Here is a 27595-nt window from a genome sequence, read left to right as displayed (position 1 = left end):
TAATCGTAGGATTATTAGATTTTAGGTCGCAACATTAGTTTAAACGTTGAGTTTTAATATTTCAAATTTATATCCAAGAATGGTTTACATTTTATAATTTCATAAGACATTCTACTGCTCTCCAATTGTAATGTAGTACATATATTGCACTGAATAATAATAATATAATAATTTGTCTATCATTTCTTAATTTATGTGGAAGAATTAATTAAATTCTTTACAACTTTTAACATCGATTTGCTTGCATTCTATTTCTCCTCTAATGACGTTGAATCCGCTAGAAAATGGATTGCTTTTAGTATCAGTTTCTTTTGGTTACTTTAACCTTAATGCCTTCACATGGGCGAAGAATAATGTCTGGAACCATTTTAACATCAATCCTCTTTAAAACAGATTGGAAGTTATAGTTCATAAACAGTTTTGACAAAACAACTTTCTCCTCCAGTAAAGCAAACTTCTGGCCTATGCAATTTCGAGGACCTATGTAAATAAATTTAAAGGTTCGACTTTATGCCATTTCGAATTTTTAAAATTGCAACAATTTCAAGTAAAGTTACCTGCGGAAAATGGCACGTAAGCAAAGGGATTCCTCCCAGCCGAATTTTCGGGGGAGAAACGCATGGGGTCGAAAACTTCCGGGTCTGAAAACACATTTGAATCCCGGTGTAAAAAATAGTCAGCAACAGCAACGCTTATCCCTTTTGGGAGAATGTTTTCTCCTGCAAGAAAAAATGTCCACGTTATATGTAAAAAAATATGCAAAATGATGCTGATTTTAAATACCAACCAATTTTCACATCTTCAGTAAGGTGTCGAAAATAAAAGGGCACACTTGGCATTAGCCTTAACGTCTCTTTGACGCAGTACTCTAAATATTTCTTTAAATCAAATTGGCATTTATTTTAAACCGAATGTTAAATGCAGCATAATACTGAAATAATAAATTTATACCATTTTTGAGATATCTGCAGAAGTGACATTGCGATTTTTATCATTGCCAAATATCCCGTCAAGTTCTTCTTGAACTAATTTCTGGAATTTGAAACACATCAAGTCATTATCTTCTCCATATTATAAGAAACAACTACAATGTTACACACTACCTGGTGCACTTTATTTTCATTCAAAGATAGCATTAAAATCGTCCACGCCATATTAGCAGCCGTGGTATCATGCCCCTGTAAATTAATGTACTTATGTATATACGCCATGCATCATATTTGGCAGATAATTGGTATGTTGAAATATTTTCTATCTAAAATTGACAGAAAATGGATCATTTTTACCTCAAACATAAATGTGTCTGTTTCTTCTCTAATCTCCACATCCGTTAATGTGTTATTACCATCACCACCTTGTTCCGATAAATCCAGTAGCAGATCTAAAAATGCTTTTCGCTTCTCTAAAATTTAAATAAATCCGAATGTCCTTAATAATTCTAGGGTAGATTGCAATGCATTGTTAAATATTTATTAATACTTTGTGATACGCCAGCGTCAATATCATCGCTTACAGGTGGATTTGAATTTGTTTCCGACTGATTTTTTCTTTCAAGTTTCTTTTCAACTATGACCTAGACAAGTAGAATTACCTTAACCTATATATTTCATTACTTAAATATTTGCTCATTTATCTTTGTAGTTGCTACCTTATCAGTAAAAGAATGAAGCACTTTAATGTACTGCGCTTCCTGAGGTTCATATCCACACAATCTCCAAATCAAGCCTATTTGAAGCCAAGGCCTGGCAAACTTTTTCAGCAATATGTCACCGTATCTAATAATTTAATCATCATAATGTGCAAGGTAAGTTTTATTAAAGTGAATTGAAATACGCATTTATTTATTACCCATAAACCGCTTTTACGTATTCCGCATCTTTACCTTCTTGCAACTGGGCATTGAGTTTCTTTCCCATTGCAGTTTCTGGTAGTAAATATGTACCACCATTAATAACACAAGTGACAAGCTTGCCCTAATTAGTAATAATGCACAATTACAAAAATTATACCACATATTATATCCAATGCACATCTTGTCACGTATGGGAAAATATCAAGCGGTTTCCCATCTGCCTTTTGCTTCAAAATTTCCGTAAACACATTGGCTTGTTCATTAAATACGACAATAAACTCTTCCAGAATTTTGAAATGGAATGTTGGGGTCAACATTTTTCGGCGCCCATGCCATTTCTTTGCTAAAATATTATCAAACTCATTATGAGTCAGACATTGATATACTTATGTAATATGCATGTATGCACTATGTTAGATTTACGCTTAGCTGTTAAGAGACCAAGTCCAAGCCATCGAAAAAGTAAATCATATTCTCTGGATTTTTCAATATGTACAGATGACGATAAAATAGTCTGTTAAACATGTAAGATTATTAAAGTAAAGATTATATTAATTAAAGATTATTCTTAACTATTTAATGCAAACACGTACTTCAACAGATGATGCGTCAGCCAGTAGTACTATTGGTTGGTTCCCCATCCAAATAGTAAAAATAGGTCCAAATTTTTTGTACCAGGAAGTAATTACCTCCATCAATTCTATAATACAGACGATTTTTTAAATGAAAAGCAAGTTCAACGTATTTCAAATTAAGTCATACCATAATTAGGACGTACGAAGGACAGTGCATTGCCAAACACCAGGACTGTAGGAGGACTTTTCACGTTTTCAAGATATTTTGATTTTCTGCTGTCTCGTTTTGTTGAATAATAAATTATGAGCCCAAAAAGGAATGTGCTCACAAATTTCCAATTGTTAAGAAGCCAGGATATAATTTCTTGAAATAAACTCATTTTGTAATGCAGTTTTGAAGTTTGTTTGCAATCAACTGGTATAAATGATCAAATATATTTGTTGGATGACAATTATATACTGGTGAAAAGCGTTCGTATTGACAAACCTGAAGAATAAACATGATACACACTTGATTAACTATACAAGTTAAACTGTGACTCAGGGTCGAAGGTTAGCACTACATATCATTTGATAACATTACACACGTATGCAAATACTCATATTGCAAGAGTGTGCCATATGTACACACAGATATGCACAATTGCACATACATACATACATGTAACGACGAGGTAATGGGATCGTCTTAGAATATCACGGGTATTACAGCACCTCCAATATTAACAAGTATAATAAGTCATTGCAAGAAACTGATTTAACTCATCAGTGCTCAGTGGTGACAGCATTTATTGCAAATTTGTAATCAAACGTTGAATTATTAGACAGCAAAGCATCAAACGGGTACAACATATTTATTGGAATATGAGATCATTTGGGGTACTGTGTAACAAATATTTGATAACCCCAATTATCGCTATGATAATCCCACATTCCGCAACCTTAAAATTATAAATTAAAGGGTTTGTGGAATTCTGTCTTAAAATATCTTTAAATGATACCCCACATGTTATGATTGTTATTTTGATATTTGACGGTTTTTGTGACCTTCGAGGTCATCGCAAGCAAAAATGGCTGTGATTTCTGGAACCCCACCCCAAACAACAATGTCTAAAACCATCAAAACGTTCAATGTCGATATCATAGACCTTTGACCTCGTTTAGACGGTCAGGGGGTCACCGTAGGTCAAAACGACTTATCCCATTAGACTCTTTTAAAAGTACTATCACTTTGGCACCCAACATGAGTGTGTTGTAATTTAACATAATCATGGGCTGTGATCTGGCGCCGTGTCCTTATGAGCTATATGGTCAGTTAAAGAAATTAGCCTCCGCCCTCTAAGTTATGTCGCTTTAAAAATATAACTCAGAAAAGTTGACTCGTTGGAACGTCAGACAACCAACGGACAAGACGGATAAACCGTTTATATAAGGCTTTCGCAGCGAAAGCGAAAGTTTCGTTACTCAACGTAATAAATGTTATCATGCTCATGTAAATTCTTCAGTAATTCTTAACTCAAAAAATCACCTCCTCGCTGGACAGAATATACTTATTTACGCAGGAGATCAACCTTTGACCCACAGAACCAAAGATTTTGATGTATCAAAATCTGTGATTATAGGATTGTCCTCCATAATCACACTGGCCGAGCGTAGCTGCCTGGTATTACTAGTGTAAATATATATTTAAATGTAGAATAGTTTTCATTTAATTATTTATTCGCTGACTGAAAGAATAAGCGGGTTCACAGGATACATAATTGATTCACGTTCATGTGCAGCGTTCTTGTGGCATCATTATCTAATGATGTGCATAGATACATATGTAAATACATAGATATATATGTAGCAAAGATAATTGTGTTATACGTGCATGAAAGTACTGTTTATTTACCTTTGCATCATCAGTTACATAACATGTTTGTGCCCGCAGTACAAAGATAATTTAAAATCTACCACAAATTAAGTCGCATACTATCATTGGATGGAATTTAATAGATTGAAATGACAATAAGTGAGAAAGAAGGACCCTTTAAATTGAAGTTTTGCTACCATTAGAATATCAATGAATTAATCACGTGTCCAAGACAAAGTATTCTGTAATGATAAAGTGGAATTACTTATCTTTGACAAACCGGCTAAAACCACTAGACTTTCAACCAAATAGCTATCTGAATTTTCAAATATTTGTTTTATCTATAGGTTAGATGCGTAATTGCGTATGTGTTACAAGTATGTACTACACCCAAAACTAAACTGTGCCAATAAAATTGTCCCTGGAGGAGAAAAAAAGGAAATTAAACATTTATCAAACATCTGCTTACATAGCTCTCATAAGAGTTTAATATTTTATACGTCACTCAGCCGCATCTGATTGCATTTATAAGCTGCCCTTTTAAATTAAAGAGTGATAGATCGACAAATGATTGGGTGCATGGTTGATTATTACAACTAAAGCTGAAATGGTAGAAAAGGGTCCCGATTTAAAATAGAGTCAAGCACAATTGCCCTCTCTACCCATCCAAACTCTGAAATTGTGGAGTCGATACTCCATTTTGACAATCTAAGCTTGTATTTCGATCAGATCTGGTTGAATGATACACATCAAAGAAGGACGAGCAATACATAATGGTAAATGGTACTCTATCTCTATCTATATTATATGAATTTCAAATTTAGTTTTTCGGAACTTTTGTCAGGGTTGATGTTTCATGTAAAAGGTTCAGCAAAATGCAAATACTTATTAAAGATCCATTGGTAAAGAGCGTGGCAATACAAGCCCGGAAATGAAATCTGGAGAACCAACTCCACATGTGAGATCAGTATGAGATCATCACATTGTTATACGTATTTATATGTGTAATTATTTGAATATCACAATATTTCATAGATTTATGAGTAGTATAACCACAAAAAACTGCATTATTATTCAGTTTATTCGAATTTGTTTGTAGAGAAAAATATATGTACTTCAACTCAAATATAAATATTATTTGCAAGTTGCTGACTAAACTTCATAAATGCCCTACTAATTTTAAGTAGTGTACCAGCGAACTCCGCTAACTCCGTATCCCTCTTTTTGGAGTATATTACTAATACGAACACCAATTTCAATATTTGAGAACTATTTACGTGTGTAGTTGGTGGGGTGGGGACGAATTTAAAGAGCTGCTGCAAGTCTGTCGAGTACTAACTATTCAGCTTGTAGATATAGTGCGACTTGGGAGTACTCTCACCCTAGCATCGCAACTGACCCTGCATTAACCCAGAGGGAGAGACCCTTCAGATCCTGAAGGGGAGGCAGAATCTAATAAAAGCAACGCACCAAATCATTATCCACCCCCCTACATCGCAGTGTTCTTTCCGAGCATCTGCTACAGCGAACCTCGAATGTTGTTGTGGGAGTCAAAACTTTCCGGCTCAGTTCTCTCTCTGCCTCCCGTTCGGTTGGTTCCAGCAGCGTCTCTCTCCAACTTCGCGTTGTCCTCTTTTACTCCATTTCATCATGATACTTCTCATTTTGCAGTGATCCAGTTATTAAAAAAATAAAACAACCCTTTGAAGAATTTATGTGCTCACTATTTAACATTTCTGAACTTGAGACCTAAAGAAATAAAAATTCGGGTAACTAGTGTATGTGCGAGGCAACTGTTACATATGTAGATTTGCATATAAGCATAGTGTAAAGTTTACGTGCATAATTATTTGTGTACTTAAGTGTACAAAATGGAAGAAGAATTAAAGTGTGCCGTTTGTAAACAATTATTCGCTAACCCTGTCCTTCTTCCATGTTACCATTCAACATGTCTCAACTGTGCGGTGCAAATCCAATCCCCTGTCCACCAACAATCCCTCCCAGCCACGTCCAACACGAACCTAAATGGTCACCATAGTCATGTATCTACCACCAACTTTCACGGTCATTCCCACCATATTGTCATCACCACTGCCACTGTTCACCACAATAATAACAATGGGTCGACCCCACTTCACCAGAACCTGCATCACAATCAAGGTCATCACAATGAAAGCAATAGTGTCAACAGTTTTCGTGCAGATAGTGACAAATCCTCAACAACGTCCTCCACATCCTCGCAAACCAGTGGGGGCGAAGACTCGTCTGACAAAGTTTCCGTTTTGTCCGAGACTGATTCTGGTGTCGTCATTTGTTCAAATTCAAGTCGACCCAACAGTTATGTCAGTTCGCATAACATGCACGGTCTCCTCTTTCCTCCCATCCAGTCCACATCCTTTTGCTTATCGTGTCCAGTCTGTCATAAGACTGTGTATTTTGATGAGAACGGAGCTCACAATCTACCAAAATATAGAGTGATGCAAAATATTGTTGACAGGTGAGATTGAGTGACAATATATACATGCATGCGTATTATTCAAGGGGCACATATGTACGAAAACTCGTACTTGTTACATTATTGATGCCAAAATAGCACAGAAATTTCTGAATTGGTATCCATAAAAAGAAGCGGTACAAGTATCGCGAGTATTGGTACGGATTATCCATCGGGTGTGGTGGTTTGAAGCTGATAATTTATATGATCTACCAAGCACCTCTTGTGCTTCTTTCTTGGAAAAGATCTATGTAGCCTGTCAGTGTTGCATGCAAAATCATGTAGTATTTTAAACAACTGTAGTGAGCACATGGTCATACTTTTCGAAAAACCATCTTCATCCCATGCAAGGGATCATGTACGGGAAATTATATAAATAATGGCATCCATAAATCCAACGACCAGGATTCAATGACAGTCAGTTTGATGATTTATTTTCAATTTCATTCCAGATACATCGAGTCCCGGAACCTTGGTACGAAATGTCAAATGTGTGAACGGAGTCCAAAGTTAGCAACAGTTATGTGCGAACAGTGTGAGATTTTTTATTGTGACAAGTGTCAGGCAAGTTGTCATCCTCAACGTGGTCCGTTGGCAAAGCATTCACTGGTTAACCCAACTCAGGTACCCGTTGCAAATTCACATAGTAAATTGTCTGTTACATGAAATTAAGTATTCGTGTTGGACTATAGAAATTAATTATTATGCATTTTCACCTCAACTCAGGGAAAGGTTGTGCTAAAGGAGAAAGCTGGACCGCTGGACTATTTCAAGTGTCCGGACCATTCCATGGAATCGCTCAACATGTACTGCATGCTGTGCAAAGTTCCTGTTTGCATTGGATGTCTTCAGGATATGAAGCACGCGGATCACGATGTCCAACCCATTCAACACATGAGCAAAGCTCAGAAAGTAAGTTAAAGGCCAGAAGTTCTTCTTTCGCATGTAATATGCGTCTACATAGATACGTAAAAATATGTAGTGCGTAGACGCAACCTAGTACATCCCATCAATTACTTTTCAAAAGAGAAAGCTATTCAATGCATAAAACTAGGAGAAAGTCATGATATCGCGGGACCAAAATGGTGGAGAAAGTAGTAGCAACAAATGTGGAGAAAGTTGGCGCTCATTATTCAACCAAGGCACGATTTCTTCCATGACAGATTTATTAGCCTGGTGGACAAAGAGTAGTCCGGAGAAAGTGGTGCCGGCCTGAGTGCGTTGTTAGATAGTCCTCCTTTTCGTCCTCATATATTTATTTACTCTGCCACATTGTTGTGACATGACTTACTTCTTTTTTGGGGGTCACCTGTCAAACTGTAAAAATGTCACTCCAGTTTGGACTCTATATATGAAACAAGGGGAAAACGTGCCATCGTATTGTCTTATACTTACATTATTCCCAGCTGAATTTCATGCCTTAAATAGCAGTCATTTATATTCGGTATTGAGTACTCGGCATGGCATTGCAGATATCAAATTTAATATGAACTGACGAATTGCAAAGGTTCCTATATAGTTCCTCTACAACATTATTTTGGAAGAAGGTAGTTGCGGAAGAATGATATGAAAGTCCAGAAGGTCCTCTATTCTCGTGTCAATAAAAATCGTTGAAAGTAAGATTCAATTTGTTTCGTGTCATAGCCTATCGAGACACATTTTCACACCACTTCACCACATTTAACTTGTGAACTTTTTGAGACGTAGTGCGACAAAAGTCAAATAAATGTTTTTTTTGCAATTTCGATACAAGGGGTACAAAATGCTATGGGTTATAAAAAAGTCTTTAGTAAAATGTATTTCGAATATTTATGTATAGAAATTTTGTAGCGTAATGGGGCAGACTAATACTAAAATAAGCATGTAAACTGCAAATAGTGAATGCACTGTAATCATGACACATTTATGCACATGCATACCCATGGAATCCAAAGAATGGGCCCACAATTGTACCATCATCGAACGAAAGAAGAATGCGAATAAGCGTATGCCAAGATTTTGTAATGCAATCGTCCTCCAAAATTTGTCATTCAAATATGAAACACCGGGGCACAACCAGCGATGAATAGGTCTCGTGTAATCCAGTCTTGCTTTCAAAGTTTAAGACCCACACGTGTCGCGTTCAGCCGTTCGAGCAGGGGTACCTGAGTCATCCCGCTTTGCACATATGCTTAATAGCCACATTGCAGCCTTGCCCCTTTGTCCCTCAAAGGGCTGGGTGTAATAATAATACAAAGAAATGCTGGATCTCCATGCAGCCGAGGCAGACTCTTTATTGCTTCTCATCTCGTCCCTTAACCTCATCTTCTTTTCTAAATTATTCAACATGATGTAATGTAATCTGATGCACTTGGGTCCAGCCGGTGTAAAATAAATGCTGATGGTGATCCTGCCATACTCTTTGCAGTAAAAAGATATGATCACCATCAACTAGCAAACAAAAATGAAATCCTGCTGGCATACTCCAGTCAGGCTCCTACTTGCATTCATTCAAATTGTTTAGTATGTAAGCCAGCAGGCGCCGGTTATACATACCTGGAATTTCTATTCAAAATTTCTTTATCTAAAAACTGGACCTGCTTTTTACCACCAGAGTAACATTGACGCTCGTCCTTGTTCATGATGACGCTGGAATTAGCTATACTTTACTAGACATCGGGACTTGTTAGCATCAGCAACATTTCAATTGGTCGTAAAATTAATGCTCCTAAAAAGTTGTAAAAGAAGAAAGTTTAATGCTGAACATGTCATTTAAGATTCAAATAGAGATTGTTGCAGTACAACAGCACTACTACCGAATTCTTTCAAATAGTAAAAAGTGGAATTAAATGGTTAGGTGGAAACCGTCGGTTTTACAATTAAATACCTCCCAAGATGATCTCAGATAAATTGTGACATTTAAAAAACGACTGAATTATTATCTAAAAATGAGAAAGTTCTAGTGGTATATGTACAACTGTTCAATGGGGATGAAGAATCACCAAGTTCAAAGATGTGAAAATTAATGCGCACATTATATCTGCTATTATTTGTACAAAACTTTAAATTACACATTATTTATGTATGAATAAAAATGTTCTATTCTAGGTTAGCACTAATCATAAGCAGTATACTTTAACACTCGGAAATTTCGAAACACACACAAATAAACACATCTTAATAAACATCCCAAGAATAGTTTGGAAATTAAAGGAATTTTGGATACTTGTTATTCATGGACCAAGTCCAACTTGCCTTGTTTACTAAAGTTGAAGCACATCCAAGATCCAGCAGATACATAAATCTCTAATTGTATCGGATTCTGAACCAGTTGCTACAAATTGATTGTGTTCATCTATACGTATTGTACCCACAATGTGCGTGCACAGAGTTCCCATTACGTATTCCAGGCCGAAATACATTTCCAGCACTCTTTCCAATTTGTGAAAGTTAAGCTTTCTTTAAGGAGAGGATGTGGAGGCAAGGATGAGATTGTTAGTCAGCTCATTAGACGGTCTCCATTATTATGGACCATCACTTCAACGCAGTCTTGAGTGTGGAATGGGATTGGCCTCAAAATAATGAAGAGTAACTAACCAACCAACAGTTGGTGGATGAGCAAGAATGAAATGAAGAAACTTTTGCGAAGAATCTGAGGAAGGAGGATGTGGATGGGATGTAATAGTTGATAAGGATCAATCTAATCAATCCCCAGCTTGCTTACAGTTCGCACCAACCAAGTTTCGCTTTATCAACTGCGACGAGGAAGGCACGAAACAGGATAAGCCAAATATATCCAGGAATTCTGTTCCATTGGTATCCGCACAAATCTTAATCAGAGAAGTCGTTCGGGGGTGTGATTTTGTTTAATGAGTTTGATGAGATTGGGAATTGGTACATTCATTGATCAACCGTGCCTAGCATCTCCGTTGTGGGAAATGAAACCCAAGACCGTACGGTGGCTCGTATTGTTACAATCATCTTCATTTTGTCATGGAATATAAAGTCTATATACACAAGAGCTCCTAAAGGTATACATAAAATTACCCTCAAAGCACTTGGAGTATACTGTCAGTGGCCTGAATGAAATACGCGAAGTATGAAATAGTGTGTTCCTCTGAAGTGATACTAAAAGATCCATTTACATTACACACATTTTCAATTTAGCAAATGAATAGGAGGTTTGCCAATTTGGCAAGTAGAGCAGGAAGTTTATTAGGCAAAAGAATAAAGAAGGACTCGTATTACACTTGCTAGATAGATACATTAGTATTACATAAATATATTTTCAATGCGAGAATACGACTGCCCACAATATACGTACTTAAAGTGGAGTACATAAGTATTCTAATGTTGAAACACTAAAGCTAAAGTTGTGCTCAAAGAATTATGATAATATATACAGCACTTTGTATAAATAATGTAATATAGCAACATGATATATATTGCATCCTTTTCATCCTTGAAATTAGTTGAAATGCTCAGTTAGTACCATCCACAGGTAAAACCTCGGGTTAAGATCAAGGTAGTTTGACTTTGTGAATATATTTCAATTTACTACAGGCTACAAAATATGGAAAATTTAATCACGTTGAGAAATGTGTACGCAGTACGCACTGCTTATGTAAATTGGTGAGATGAAAACTATACTTACATTAAAGTTCAAAAAGGCTGGAGGTGTTAATATATCGATAAATTTAAGTACGCACATTCCACTAACGTATTACATGCTATTTTTGCTATGAGAGGTTATAAAAAATTGAGACGACTTGCTTTTAATGAGTTTAGCTCCACACGATGACGAGTGAGTAGGCCGTAAAACCGTGCATACGCTGTTTTCACATTCGCTCATTGTCAACATAAATCGTTTCCCAGTTTTTGCTTGACTTTGAACATCTCTTTGAACATTCAAATCAGCACTAAATCAAGCTGGATCAACAAAAGGTCAAAATGAAAAGTCTTCATTTACAGAATCAGTGAAAGCCGGCCAAGTGTTTTTACAGCGGAGAAGAAACAACTTGACTCGGGATAAATATTCGCTCTGGACTAAATGAAAGAGATTTTTTGCGATCAAATGAGCGAATTGTGTTGGAATAGTGGAGAGACTCGACGTGCAGGGAGATGAGAAATCCAAGTTGGAAACAAAATAAAATAAACGACTCCGTGCATACAATGAGATCGCCCCAGCCAGCACCCTTCCTTCCACCATGAACTACTGAAGAGAAAATAAGTTTACCAAATCAATGAGGAATTTTGCTTCACTTTATTTTCCAAATTCCTTTGAAAGGTTCTCAGAGTTTGGTCTGTGTCCGCCGCTTCCGAAATATCGAAGATCACGAGAATTTCAATTCTTTCATACCATCCGACTTGTGCAATCAAGACTACGTCAAATTCTCAGTAAAGAATAGAAACTTTTGTTTCATGCAAATTTCCGTTTCATTAGTTTGAATTGTGGAGTAGAAACTGACAGATCAAATATCTCAGCTCATTCATCTTCACTCTTTCTTCTTTCCACGAGCAATATTCTGGTTCAAACTTTTTCAGGACATTACAGCGAACTTCTTTATCGTAATTGTTTCTCCATTATATTCTCTTACACATGACCAAGTTCAGATCAAGATGTGTGTGCGTAGAGGAAGTTCAGGTTTTGGTTATTTTGGTACTTTCCTCTATAACAGGAAAAGTAAGAATGTTGTAAGTAATTTAGCATTTTGGTATGTCGATTAGAACGGGTGTATTTAGTAATAGGATTTATATATGTACGCATGTTTGCTGCATGTACATATATTTTCACTGTAAAAGCGATTTTTATACGGTAAATACATTTAAATATTTACTAGTTAATTTGTACAAAAAATTGCTAACATAATATCTATCAAACAAAAAAGATTTTGCATTTTCAAGTTCTTTCTAGCGAAGTAATCGTTTGAACAACAACAACGACAACTGATATATTTTATGAACACATTTTACAGTAGCAACAAAGGGACATAAAAAATAGGAAACGATGTCACTCAGCAAACGAAGCCAAAAAGTTTAAATCCAATTCACGCATTGCATTTCCTCTCAGTAATCTTTTTGGGAACTTGGGAAATGACTTGCAGCTTCCATAATATGTCTCCCTGTCAATCCCTGGAACATATCAGGCCTGCTGTAAAAAAAACATGCATTCTGGTATCCGGCTGTGAAAATAACTTGTCGAGTATTTCGTGATTCTACCTGACGTTTAAATTCGCCAAGCCCGTTACTATATTTCCTTCTTTACTACTCGAATTGTGTAGATAAACAGGTTTGGTTACTAGAACGAACTTAATATGTGTAGAGTGCAGGCCAGGCCGAACATGATAGATGTTCGAAATTCTGAGAAACGATCATAAATACAATAATGTAATAATCGTGAGCTGCCAAAGGTGTAAGACTTCCCCCGGGACTTGTCCCTACGTACATGTGATAAGAGAGGAAACGACTTTACAACTTTACCTTTCAAATTACTCAAAGATCAAAGATTTCAAAATATTCGCATCCTGAACTCTCCAAGTCCTTCTTCAACTGACTCCAACCGAGATTGCTTTGCTAGTGCGTACGTGTTTTCGAGCATTCCACATAAAATGGATCGCTCGAATAGATTATGCATAAGAAAAGATCATTTGCATGAGAGAAATTCAACTTGCACACTTCTAAAGTATTGTCTAAAAACTAAATAATCGGATTATTAGGTTTAAGCAGTTAATTTGACCATTTAATGTGTTATTCGAATTATATTAGGATTGATATCTATTCTCAGGATCAGGCTGCAAGATCTGCTCCTAATTTTTTTCTCGACGAATACTAAATTTCACGTTTGCACGACAAGGGACAGGAGTTCAATTGAGGGATGTGAGTATGTACAAAGTTCTCTTAAATTTTCTTGAGATCTGACGACACTTTAGATTCAATACAAATCGCATAATATAAAGTCGGAGAATTTCTTATCTCGTGTAATAATGGACATCGGTTGGTTACTTTATGTACATAGCGCAATGTTCCATGTCGTGTATTGACAGGGGATTTCACATTTTAAAACGTATGCGGAAATGGAGAAGGGGAAATGTCTAAGCTCCTGCACTCACTTTCGCACCACCCAACACGAGCTATTTTCAGAATGACAATGTGTGCAAGTCTGAGATAGCAGCAAGTTCACCAGCCACGCCAATCTAATTCTCCAGTCAGTCTAGAGTCGAAAAGCGTAAAATCTTTCTCTTATTCCAGGTTCCATTCAGCTGTGGAATATTATGCAGAGCTAAAAATGAAAGCAAAGAATAGAAATTTTCCTCACAAAAAAGAATCTCATAACGCTTGATGTGGGATACTGTGCGCCGTGTTACAGGCGGACTTGACACTGACTTTGATCTAATCGTAAGGGGAAAAACCTTGAACTCATGGGAACAGAGAACATTTCTATTTTTCACGAGCCATTCCACATTTATTTTATTATAACTTGGACAATTTGTGCTTGAGATTTGGACCAGCATAAAATTGTAGAGCACATGTTTCAAAGGTTCATATGTACAGTCAGCAGACATAAAATTACTAAAATATTATTATGCCTACTGAATACAATATTTTCGTAGTAAAAATATTTTGTCCAGAACGAGTCAGTCCAAAAGTCAAACAGGGAGAAATGGCAAATATTGTATTTTTGGTCAGGGTCAGATATCAGCATTTGGTACTTTGTTACAATCTTAGAATTGTGAGAGGAAATCTTTACACTTTTATCGTTTTACCTGACTGAGACACATGTGTGTCAAAAATTTTTAGAACTGGTCTCGTTACCAATCCAATAAAACTTGGGATCGAGTTGATGTTGAAGAACTCAAGTTAAACCTTGAACCTCATAAAGATTTCCTTTTATTTGACATTCTTCCCTCTATACTATTTTTCTTAAAGACTCAACTTTTACGGAGAATCTGTCGATAGTAAAAAAAGTTGAAAAGTTGCCAGTAATAAACAGAAACTGGACTACGCATCGAAAGAATTAGATAAGATTTGTTCAGCTGAACTATTACAATAAAATAGAAAAAGGTTTATTTCAGTTACAGTATTAGGTACTAAATGTCACGCATTATAGTTTCAGACTTAAATAGGTCTCGCTCGCATCCTTATGAAATAAATATATAATGGGATCTAAGAACAATAAAATTTTAATATATTGAATGTAACTATCTAGTATCATGAATGCGATAGTCACAAGCTGAAGCCACCAGTAATATGATCGAACCTTTCATTGAGACATTAAGCTTCCAAGATGTTTTTGCAGTTGCAATTTTAAAATGATTATAATTTACTATTATGATTTCAATTGGTGCGGCACCGAATGGCGCCAGTCGCTGATTATGTTGCTTATCATAGCTACATACATACATATGTATATGAAATAGTTAATGGGACAGTTTTAAGTTTACTTTGTAAACAATGGTCGTAATTTTCAACGAAACTGATCTGTGGTGTAAGCATTTCTTGAAGTGAACGAAGTCAGACAGTTTGAGGTAGATGAAATCGTATCCCTGTATTACTTTTTCTTAGGTGTGGCATAGTAGCCATGCCTCGATTCTGGTCCATTCCTTTATATCCTATTTTCAATTTTGGATCACCGTTGGCTGCAATTAAAATGTCCCAAATCTTAGAAAAATGAAAAGTATATAAATATTAAACACATGCGAGTAAAATATGAAAGAGTTACAAAATATTTAAAGTTAGAACAAAATTAAAAACGCTGATATCCAATTTGCCCACGTGATTCAAGCTGACAATATTAAATATGAATCTCGTAAGATTTTTTATTTAAGAAATAACTTGTTTTCTAATTTTTGGTGACGCCTACATACCTAAGTTTTTTGATATACATATATTTTGAACAGACATTGGAGAGAAATCGATCATTAGCTGCCAGAGCAGACGAAAATCAACACCCCATTTAATTTTAAAGCAATGTGATAAAGATAACATCTTTTGTTTGGGTTTCTCCGTAAGAAAATTAAGCACTCGTGTAATTTTGAAGTTGACTGACGACAACTGATATTTTTTATGACCAGTGTGCATGATACGACTTCAAACAAAGATGTTTGAAGTCGCGGTAGGGAGTCAAAAGCTGGACGAAATTAAAATAGATGGATGTTAATAATATCTCTTGGCACGGGAAGCTCTCCCCTTTTCCATATTCCTTAGAAAGACATATCTAATACAACAATATTTGTACTCGAGTCGAATTTACTTGCTCCGCTAAAGTGCAGGCATGGGTAATGAGAATTGTTTAGATAAGACTTGTGAAATCACTTGTAAGTTTAGCTAGCGTTATGCTCACTCTTGAGTAAGGGTTTCAAAATGTAGTAAACAAATCCTCCCTGCTTTCAACCTCTGTGGTTTGAATCGGTATTCATGCATACTGATGGACTCCTACTAAATAAATAAGTTGGGACAAACGCTTCTTTGTGCACTTAAATATAAAGAATTTAAGCTGTAAACTGCTGCAGTTTTTATTTGACATCATTGACTGTAAATTTTTGATATATGCACAAATTATATTTGGCACATGCAAGTAATTTTCTTACCCTCTCCGACAAACAACCTACACGTGCTATCAATTGAGAGAATGGGTCCGTAATACCAATGCAACACCAGTGATTTTAATATTAATACTGCAAAAGGAGTTGGAGTCTAAGGTGTGGCATCGTTCAATAACGTAAATATCTACATTTGCATATGCACGTGTGTATGCTGGGGAGAATTAAAGGATAAATTTTACCCAAGAAAAACAAGCATTTGTCCGGTTTTCGATTCTAATGGCTGTAACGCAAACATAAATGTATTCACGTATGTATGTATTCACGTGTCGGGTGGTGCATGGTGTGAATAGAAGGCAAGAAGTCATAAATTGTAAATTGCATATTACGGAGCCATTACTCTGATCTTCGCCTGGCTCCAAAAGAAAAATGAATTGGTTTGCTTGGCAAAGTAAATTTAAGCGCGTGTTTAGTTTTATCCAATAATTTCATGGAAAAAAGGAGCTTCATAGCTTCTTTGTACATATCAAGCTTGTTATCTAAACGCCAGCTGGATTTTCCTTGTTTATTCGATACCCAATCATCGGTCGAAAGGAATGGATTTATGAAAACAACTTCTTGTGAGATCGTTATAAATATGCGTACATGAGCAATTACGCGCATGTATAATTACCGTTTTTTTTCAACTAATGAAAATAATTAAACTTGCTACAATTTGTGTCGACGGTATGTTTTTCTCATGTGCATCTGGAACCTCGATCGGTTCACTTAATTTGTTTATTACTTTAGTCTTTTTTAAATGAATCTATCTAAGTGGTGAACAGCCGAGACCATTTGTATACATGAATAAGGATTACAAATTAAATAAAGTGGTTACATTTTTACATTTGTTTGCATTGATGAAGAAAGGCCGGTAGTTGTACCGCAGGAGCGTCGAATACATACAAATTCTGTTGCTACATATACATATGTGCATATGCTTTGCATTTAGTAGTAAATGGTGGTTTCAATTTAAGGGGGCTTATTTCCTATATGAAATCCATAATCAAGATGTAAATGTCAGTTTAGATTTAATCTCACTGATGATAACTCGTATATAAATACATATGTGCATAAGCTTCACTTTGGACTATTGATGGACATTGTGGGCTTCAGCGTTTGAATAGTAAGCAAATTTTAGAAGCCACTATGACATTGAATTGATTTCTACTAGATCAATTTATTTGCTCACAAGAATAGATTCGACGAAAGTAATTGACGTGACATTTCCCAATCGAATTTTTTACAGTTTCTAGCAAATTATTTTGGTAGAACTTGTAAAATGTTTTTGTTGAATTTCACTCGCGTGTCTTAATTTCAATTAAGAAATAATTTTCAGTTCTTGATGGTTCAAGTTCAAGGAACGATGTAAAAATTGTTCTTGGAACAAATTCTTTTATAGTTGTCGTTGTCTGATGTAAAGTGGCTTACAATTGCACTTTGACTCTTGAAAAGAAACTATAAAATTTGTCGCATACGAGTATATATATATAAGAGACTGATTGAAGCTTATGATCGACACACATTCTAGTTTATCGTTTTGAGGTATTCACTTGCAATTTATTGACTGGTTTTGTAAAACGAAAATTTTTCTACGGTTAATAATAATGAAGGTAAGTTGAAGGTTAATAAATATTTCCTCTTCCTACATGCAAACAAATATTTGACCAGTTGTTAACTTGGGACATTACATGAAGTCAATAAAATACATGTAGTTACTGATTAAAGGGGCTCAATATTCAATATCGAAATCATATGTACATACAAGTCTCAAAGCTGTGTTTGATTTAGGTCTGATGATAATGTCATTGATTTTCAGTTTCAGTTGAAAATTTAGAGAGAGCGATGTCCACATCCATTTGTTTACATATTTTTTTATAACACGTTGATAATAATTGACACGTATCATATGCATCATCAGCTGCAATTTATAATAACGTTGTAGTTTTAGTGGTAACGTTTGGATCACTGAAAAAATATGATAACTCGTTAATTAAGTACTATACATTTCTATATGGAAAACGGGTAACAAATTTTTGTATATTTATGACCGGATTGACTATGCATCATCTTACCAGATTACTCACCATCCTATAATTTAATACCATACTCTTATTTCCAAACATAATTACTCTACCCTACTAAAAATACTGATCGTATTCACTTCAAAAAGTCTCAAATTAAAGTACCTAAAAATAGTTCCGTGAAGATACCCTTCACATCTCACTTGACTAATTTTAACATTTCCAAACTAGCCATGTTACAGATAGCACAGTAACACAAATGATAATCGTATCCTTTCCAGCCAATCCCATGTCTTGATAGATACCATCTCACGACAGCAACAACGGTTTTCCACTAGAACAGACAAGATTAACGCTCCAGTATCAACGTTAAAATTAAACGCAGCAATGTCCCAGAAGGAAGTCGTAGATTATCTCAGGGCCAACTCCATCCCGTTCGCTAGACTTGGTCCAAAACACCTTAGTAATTCATCACGCAACCTCGGACAATATAATTGATCTCGCAAGTATATCTTCCGTGACAGAAATTCGGGCTCCAATAGTTGCAAAGCTGGGGAGTAACTCGGAATACAGCCCTCATACAGCGACTTTATCCATTAGGATTCCTCACAATCAGTCTCCTAACGTCCAATGGGGATTAGAGAAGTTAAACGCCAAAGAATTGGGACTTTTGCTACAATAGGAGCTGGGTGGTAATTGCCAATATTGACTGTGGAGTAAGATGGTCACACAGGATATTAAAGAACAACTTTCTGCCGGGGCACAATCCTGTTAAGAAGCCTGTTAATCTAGAAGATGAAAATCATCGTGGGACTCGTTCTCATATTTGGAGAATTCGAGACTATGGCACATGTCTCGCAGGGCTCGCTTAGGAATACTTACTGGCATGTGGTCAATTTCTACTCTGTCCTGCTGTAAGAATTTGTACTACTCCAAAGGCCAAAAGGCTAAACCCGAACGTTGGAGTAACAGTTGGAGTATGACTTTCACGAGTGACAATAGCAGCTCCTCTTTTTACGACGATGTTCTAGCTGCTTGGCATGTGGCGAAAATTATACCAGTTTTCTCAGCTGGTGAAAATCGAGCGTTCTGCGAATCAATTAGGTTTCCGGGTTATCATGAAAAAGTGATCACAGTCGGCTATGCGAATTGGGACGATTTTCTTCCCCCTTCAACAATCAGTGTCCTTCTCCATTTATTGAAAAAATTGAGTCTGACATTTCTGCTCCAGGGGAATGGATTTGGCCTGCACCAAATTCTGGGGATGATGAGTTTGCCATTAGATTTGGGGTCACAGCTTGCCATGTTGCGTGAGCAGTTGCGTTGTATTTGAGCCAAATTCCGTTTATAAATTACAATCTTATTCTTACAGTCTGACGCTCAATGCCATAAAAGTGAATTTGACTGGGCCCTGTATGAATTGTGCAGGGAATTGGAAATCTGAATGAGAGCCAGTTTTTTTCATAGCGCTTTCGGCCATGAGGAAGCTTCGTCAATGTTTATTTCAAACATTTCTTCTAAAACCAAATGATGTAAGTAGAAAATATGGAAATAAATAATTTTTGGAAATATATATTTATGATTAAATCAAACAAAGATCGTAACCATTCTACGATAATATAAGTCACAACCACACTTTTCATAATCAAATTGTAGCTCGTTTAATTAAGAGGACTTGTGTCCTTGCATACCTTATAAATTATGCACTTACAACAAGGCGCACTTATGACAAGATCAACGTTAACTCAACTACAAGCAACCTTGCTCAAGGCCACGGATACATGCCTGCGCTCAATTTATAATTAAATAGAATGGAGAGAGGGAGGAAATGAAAAGAACAACCAAGTGAAGTTTTTTAGGACGGAGTTGAATATGTAACTATGCAGAGAGGAGCAAGGGTTGTTACATTGTTCGTACATGCATAATAATAAAATGCAGTGTTGAAGACAAGAGAGGAAGGCATAATTCTGGTGTTTTTTGTCTCACCCAAATGCCAAGGCTCACCTGGAGACTGAGGAGAGATTCATTACAAGATATTCAAACGTCAAGTCCTACGGTAAAGTCAAATATGCTGCTGCTTTTAGAAGGAAGCGTTCCTTGTCTCGCTCCCCTCCCTCTTTCACGCCACTTTCCTAGTTATTGCATCGCATTAAGTAAAGCTAACCCAACCACACAATCATCAAATGAATTTTTCCTTTATATGATCCTAGATCGCCTCCTTTTGCCTCCTATACCGTCAGGTTTCATTAGGGAAGGAATATTGTTTCGTGGTTCAAATGAAATTAAAACCATGCGGGCTTTGTGTGTTCAAACTTTACGTGTGCATTATCACTACATTCACGTACGTAATCATGAAATGCAACAAATACTAAATAATATCTACATCCGATAGAGATGATTCCTTTTTTCGAGGGAAGTTAAAAAATATTTGTGTTGTATGAATATTATAATTGGAAAATTTCCAGTGAAAATTACACATGCACTGACAGACTTCTGTATGTTGAGAATGCTTGATTGATTAAAAAATCAAAGAATATGGGGTCATACGTAATTCTATATTATATCGAGAAAAGTGAGTAAAAGTGTGTGCACTAGTGTGATGATTCATACTCTGCAAAAAGGAGGTTTTAATCATTATCCAGAAGGAAGAACCCTGGGGGATTATATAAACCCTGGGACAGGATTTATTTCCTAAAATGAGTATTTATGTTTCCTATTACTCGGTTGCAATGAAATGAATTGATTCGAAACACATCCCAACTTGCGTTTTCCCGTCGTAATCCACCCGATCAGCTATGATCTCCTCATTGGCAACAACTGCTTGCATTTCATCCATTTTGATGGGATAAAGTAAACTTGAATTTGAAGTGTTCTTGACTGCTGCAGTACGGAAATGGGGAGCGCAGTGGTGCGAAAACGACGAAATATCATCAAACAACATGTACATAAACCAGTGATTTGAAATTTTGCTTTGCTGAAGGAAAGTTGCCTTGAGCATATTTCTTTATGCAAAGGATTTATGAACTGTTATTTCTGATTGAAAGGGTTTTGATTACTTTGACGAAGTGGATTTGAATCTTGATACCCCTCATTCCGCTGCAGTGAGTCGAGATTTAATGAGCTTAGATTTAAGGAGATGGAAGATGTCGGTAAATAAATTATCCTGTTTGGAACATGTGTTAGTGGATACCAGTGAACATCACCATTTAATGTACCTTGTCAGATTATAGCAGGATTTGAAAACGAGAGACCTGACACCACTGAAGATGCAAGCTTTGGTCTTGTTTGTTACATATTTACATACATGGTACATAACTGCATTTTAGGCATGCATGTACATATATGTATGTATATTGATTTTTGGAAAGCAAATCCTTATTCGAACCATCACTGAAACAGAAAAGGCGACAGATATGAATGCCAATGTCTTGAACTTGGTCCATTTGTAAACATTTAATGGAGCCGAGAAGAGAGGGCCAGACTCCAACTTTTGCATTTACGAACCTTCTTATCTATTCTGCAACTGCTAAACTTGAGGTTTGAGTTGGGCCTCTTGATTCCATTTTTCATCGCTCCTTCATCTTTCTACTCACTTTACTCGAAAAGATAAAAGTTGCTCATCCCTTGTCCCACATGTAAAAAAGGACATGTGACGTTTCTATGTACGTACTTTAATGGAAGCGTAGCTGGGCTTTATTATTAACCAACTTTTTGGCGAAGTAGGAAGGAAATGCAAAAATTCAGGCTTGAAGTGCTCTCGTTTCTATTCTTAGTTTGGTTCAACTTTTGCCGGCAAGGGAGTTGAAAGAGAGTTTAGTAAGGAAATTCGAATGCAAAAATAAATTGTGTCGTAACTTTTGCCAACTTGGTAGAAAACTGTTGTGGATGGTAGGAAAACCAGCGAACAAGTTTCACCCTAGCGAGACAACAATTCAGATAACTAAACTTGGTTGAAAGGTTATCTGGGGGAGATACACGAGAAGACATGTGAATATATGTAACAAATAATCCAAGTTCAGAGATCAAGATAACAAGAGTTTAATTGGCAGTGGCAGTCTCCGGTGTTTTATCTTATTTGTGAGACTCTCATTTTCGCAAAAATTTCATATCCAGAGAGCTACAAACAATTTCGTTCCCCGCTTGATTCCCAGTTGTTGGGTCGTATTCCTCGCCCCTAATTCAAAGAATTTTACAACTTTTATCTCCCACCCGCCCACGCTGCTTCAACAATCATCATCTCAGAACAATGGGAACGATCTCATACTTTTTCTCCCCTAACTCACTTTTATTTCCCTCTCGTAGAGCCAAGAATCGGCCATAGGCCAAAATCGTGTCAAACTCAAGTAGAGTGGAAGTAGTGGTGCATTGCTATTACATTACTCTTGCGATCTACGTACGTCTTTTGCAGAGTGTTGTCTCATGAGGTCTTTTATGCTGTGGAGCAGGGTGCGGACTCGAGTTGGCGTGGGTCCCTCTCTGCTACACATGTGGGGACGCTGATGGTCGCGTCCGTAGGGGTCGAATTTCGACAGATAAAATTTATCGTGTCCATTTCACAAAAATTTCCGATCTCTTCTCACTGCTAAGCACCATGCGGAATGGGCAGAGAGCGATGTGAAATATTCGAGGCACTTGTCATCGTACGCAGCTTCGTTCAGTGCTCCTTGTCCATTCAATTGGTTTTTGACGATCTCGAGGTGGGACAGCTACTATTTATTTGCCATTAGCCACGATTTCCATACTTTGTGAAAGTATGAAGGGCTTTCATGTGTGTCCATATGGAAAATGCTCTCCTTCACTTCAGTGGATGGGTTTTTTGGACATTTTATTTACAAAGTATTGTCAACTCAACGATGACAACAGAGTTGACAATTTATCAATCCAATTCAGACTTTCTAATCCAATTTCAACTGGATAGAGAGGTGCAAGTGGGCTGAATGCCGGATGGAGTTCTTTCTTACATACATGTTCATATGAATGTTGTCTCCTATGAGTAGTAAAGTTTAAATCGGATTCAACACGCGACACGCACTTCCTCCTCACTGCTCCTGCGTACTTGCGTAAGCAGATTGAGAAATCAGAAACAACCAACTTTTGTGGTGAGTCGGATTCTTGGAAACGGAAAAAGTTACATTTCAAATGAATCCTTCCCCTCCATACGTACGTACGCACATACTTCCCTTGTGTACAATAGCCCACATCGTCTCTACAAGAAAAATTTAGACATAAATTCATCTCTGGAGAAATCACATCGTTATCTTAAAATAAGAAAAGCAAGCAAACCGGTATAAACCAGCCTTCGTAGTCGAACTTGAACAACCGCACACAGTTTTAAACGGGAAGATTCGATGATGTGAGAGAGGGAGACGATTCTAGTTTCCACTAAATGTGTAGAATTCGTCCTGCTTTTACTATTTACTGTTTCCACTAACATACCATGCAACAAACGGTGCATGCACATGTAGCATTGCACAATGATGGCATTGTCTCTTGGGCAACACGGTACCCACTGGAGTCCAAATACTTTTGATCATTCGCATGAACAAACTTTCCGAGTGCAACAAAAGCGATGCAAATTCAAAACTAGTGAACTTTGGTTGTGGACTGTAACTGCACTTTTTCTGCTTTGGATGTAAATTGTTCTTTCGTTCTCTGAAGCACACACAGGAGGAGGAAGAAGAGCAGTCGATTCTCCTGGATATTCAGAGATCAGCAGACAAACAAAGTTTAAAACTCTTTAAATGAACACCATTCTCCCGTATGAACACGAATGTGAATAGGAGAAAAATTTCAAAGGAGGGAAAAGCCAGGGCATGATTTTATTTTTATTATTGCGAATCCCCCAAGGAACGATTCGTCGCATGTCCCTCATGCCTTCGTTATGAAAAATATTTTTCATCCAACTAAGGGTTCGATCTTGTGCAAAGATTTCTATTTGCACAAGTAAAAGGATCTGGAAACAGGGAAATCCAGATCCAACTAAATCCAGCTCTATATAATGGACTCAGTCAGATGTAAAGCAAAGCAAAGAAGAAGAAGAGTCTTCACGACATGATGACGACGATCTTCACCCGGCTTCTTCTTCTTCTTGGTTACCTTTCCTCCTTCAATGGCATGCACCCGAGCAAGGCACAATTCTGCCAAACCTTCCCTTCTCCTGGTAGCAGATTCTCATACTTAATACAGGGAGGCTCAAGTCAGAATAAAATATGAAGGTTTGAGACAGTCTTACTGTTCTTCTGTCTGACATTGAATTTTCTTCTGCCATTACACATGCACCACAGTGAATGTACATGAATACTAGCAACGTGTTGGTGTAGGCTTAACCTTCAAATAGACACTTTCTGTAATGCACAAGATGTGATCCACTCTTCTCATATTCTCCTTTGCCACCAATTCATTTTATGAAAATAACGAATTTAACATTACTGGCTATTGAAGCAATGCGATTTGACATGAGAAGAAGGGGAAGGAAGAAAGAAAGTTGATTTTGGTCTGGGCTAAATAGCATATTTTCCTTGGGTTGCTGGGAGCTGATGGCAAAGGATACTAAATAATATCTTGTGGGTGATTGGTGAAAGTACAAATCCTGTACAGTCACCACTATTTCCTATACGTATGAGGCTGCGATGGAAATGCAATGTATTGGAAAAGGATTCAGTGCACGCCAAGGATTATGCCACATATAAGACACGTGAGACGAATCTGAACTCAACCCCTCCCTTGGGAAAGGGTTTGCTACTTTTCTCTTCTCTGTTTTCATAGAGCGACGGACGGCAGGTAAGTATTGGCAGGACGAAGGATTCACTACTAGTCAGTCAGTCCTCCATTGTCAATACTTTCCCAGCAAGAACTTCCGGCTGTATTGGATATTAGAATCCCCAAAATATTTTTTTGAGCCGAAAGCAGTTGTGCGTAGGTGGATGGAGGATAAGTCATCAAAGCCATCATATTATGCAAGCTGCTTAGGATCCATGATGCTTTTTAGAAAATTCTGCACCTTGTGACTTGAGTTTATTTGATTTGTTGATGGCAGAGTAGTAACCACTCATTCTCAGCTACAACGCGAACATGACTAAATTAAGACAAATGCTAGCTGTCATGTGTCCATTTATTTATTAATAAGTTACGAACTTAATTCATCTTAATATGACTTCAATTATATGATTATGCCGATACTATGGTAGGTTTATATTTTGGAAAACTTGGGGTACAGTTCATAAATTATCTAATTAGGAGATTTTCGGGTTTTGACTGATAAACTTGGAATTCAATGCGAGTGCGTCTTGGCGGACTGAACTAGCATATTCACTTCAACACCATGATTTACTACATGATTCTGTACGATATTCCGGTTGAGAAATATTTGTTCCACTCTTTTCTGTCATCTCACTTCATTTAGATCAATTTATCATCTTTCTGGACCTGTCACTTCGCTGGGATGAAAATCAGGAAAGGGAATGGAACGTTGGTTGACTGGCTTAGTTAGTCATCACATCACAGAGCTCATCACATCCTGTTAAATAACTTGAATCTAACGACTGTGATCTCACAAACTAAAGTATAGACAATTCTTGTTCCATTTAAAGACTATAGATCTGTATTACCATAGTTCTTCCTCAATGCAAACATCATTTCCTCCATAAAGACATTATTTATCCAAATAATCAATGTAAGTATTCAAGGGAGGTTTATGAACATTGACGTTTGGAATATATGAAAATGAAGAAGATTCGAGCTACTTGTTTTATTAGTAGTGTTGTGCATTATTATATAAAATTCTGGCACGTTCTGATATTGGTTTCCTAAATTTGTTTCATAAAAAAATTGTTGGTTAGTCTTTTTGACTTTCTTTAAGACGATATTTGAGATTATGAGGATATTTAACTGTCATATACAATGATGGTCTTCTTTACTCATTTAGCACTAGACAGATTAGACTTTAGATGGCAAAATTAAACGAGCTGGGATTTGCCCAAGTGAGAGGTACGTGTCATGAATCCCAATATTTCCTTACTGCCATCAATCTTAATGCCTGTTATCCCGACAAGTACTGCCCCCCCCCCCCCCCCCCCGATATAACAAATCTACTACCAACCACTACCACCCATAGGATATAAGTACTTTATGGTCAGATTACTCATTAACAGAGGCAGCTAGATCAGCGGCGGTAGAACATTAGAGGCCAATTACATCCATAAGATATAACATGTAAAACTTTGATCAACGAGAACTTGTGAATCCAATTCTAACAATTTTATTTACAAATATCAGAATTTTTCTTCGATCTTTGCAAGTAAAATTTTGAAATTGGAAACCGTACGCACAAATTCTCATCAGTTTAAAGTTTGAGGTATCTTGATCGACTCGCTAAATTTCGTCTTATCTAATTTCTTCCTGTTTTGCACTACTTGATGGAGAAAGCCTGAGGGGCTTTGAATTTGGCGGTTGTGGGGATTGAGAATAAATCTAGGTTTAATTTGTTCTCAATTTTTCCACTGGATAAACCCTCCGGGATGACGCGCCTTGAACGCAACTCACATAACCTCAAAAACCTTTAGAGGAAACTGCTTAAGATGTTTAATTTCCTAAGCCGATAAATTAGCCCCAAGATTTCCCATGGGTTGGCATAATGAGTTGTGTGCCTAGAAGGTTGAGCGGACTGTCGGAAGATGAGGAAACTGCACGTAATATTTTCCTTTTTTGCTAGGCAAGACATTGCACCTTTCACCTTCGCATATTTTAGTTCATAGTAATCCAAGTGAGCAGAATGTAATTCCAGATTTACACGCTTTGCAAACTCCACATCTCTCTAAAATCCAACACCAAATAAATACTTCGAGTACACCGTATAAACTGGAGCCTACTTGTGGGGAAATGATGAGAACATTATACTTGATCGAGCAATAACTTATTAAAGGGCAATAAATTGATGCAGGGGGAAAATGGCTACTTTTGACTAATACGCCAAAACACAGCTCAGCACAGATTATTTTTGTTCTCAGGTCCGTTACTCTGAAACAAGAGAGGATATTACATAAGCATGAACCCTTCTTTATTTTAGTGCATATCAGTAGGTATGCATGTGTGCATCTGATGATGTGATATTGGATGTTTGAGCTGCACTATTTCACAGAAGAGAAAAATATTTTCGGTTGAGGGTTGACTTACTGGCGCCCGAGTGTCCACGCCAGACTCCCCGAGGTCTGAGTAAGAAGTCAACGTTATGTAATAATGT

The 27595-nt window shown here is 36.8% G+C and overlaps 2 protein-coding genes across 5 annotated transcripts in view; one reads left to right on the top strand and one right to left on the bottom strand.

Moving 5' to 3' along the window:
- Positions 1-17: 17 nt before the first annotated feature.
- Positions 18-2960, bottom strand: LOC110842666 (cytochrome P450 4c3). Its single transcript, XM_022088448.2, has 13 exons — positions 2615-2960; positions 2446-2552; positions 2276-2366; positions 2010-2195; positions 1849-1924; positions 1649-1775; positions 1480-1573; positions 1287-1402; positions 1104-1178; positions 952-1032; positions 788-878; positions 558-719; positions 18-480 (listed from the first exon to the last, which is right to left on the bottom strand). The coding sequence occupies exons 1-13, from the start codon at positions 2805-2807 to the stop codon at positions 302-304; spliced, it is 1578 nt and encodes a 525-aa protein (XP_021944140.1). The 5' UTR covers positions 2808-2960; the 3' UTR covers positions 18-301.
- Positions 2961-5867: 2907 nt separating this feature from the next.
- LOC110843043 (E3 ubiquitin-protein ligase TRIM9) overlaps positions 5868-27595 on the top strand; it is a 65145-nt gene continuing 43417 nt past the window's right edge. For all 4 annotated transcript variants that reach the window (XM_035847855.1, XM_035847854.1, XM_022088955.2 and 1 more), the window contains exons 1-3: positions 5868-6779; positions 7229-7400; positions 7503-7688. In XM_035847855.1, coding sequence (XP_035703748.1) covers positions 6154-6779; positions 7229-7400; positions 7503-7688 — 984 coding nt within the window. In that variant the 5' untranslated portion in view covers positions 5868-6153. The remainder of the gene's footprint in view (positions 6780-7228; positions 7401-7502; positions 7689-27595) is intronic.

Source organism: Folsomia candida, unplaced genomic scaffold (genome assembly GCF_002217175.1).
Source record: "Folsomia candida strain VU population unplaced genomic scaffold, ASM221717v1 Fcan01_Sc002, whole genome shotgun sequence".
NCBI lineage: Eukaryota > Metazoa > Arthropoda > Collembola > Entomobryomorpha > Isotomidae > Folsomia > Folsomia candida.
Note: the sequence above shows the minus strand (reverse complement) of the source record. Positions and strands in the feature narration are given on the sequence as shown.

Bases quoted from the DNA above. Each gene is read 5' to 3' on its own strand.
- LOC110842666 (XM_022088448.2), bottom strand. From the start codon at position 2,807: ATGAGTTTATTTCAAGAAATTATATCCTGGCTTCTTAACAATTGGAAA. The intron at 2,367-2,445 runs GTACGTGTTTGC...CATGTTTAACAG, and splicing joins CTGACGCATCATCTGTTGAA to ACTATTTTATCGTCATCTGT. The intron at 1,574-1,648 runs GTAGCAACTACA...CTACTTGTCTAG, and splicing joins TTCATTCTTTTACTGATAAG to GTCATAGTTGAAAAGAAACT.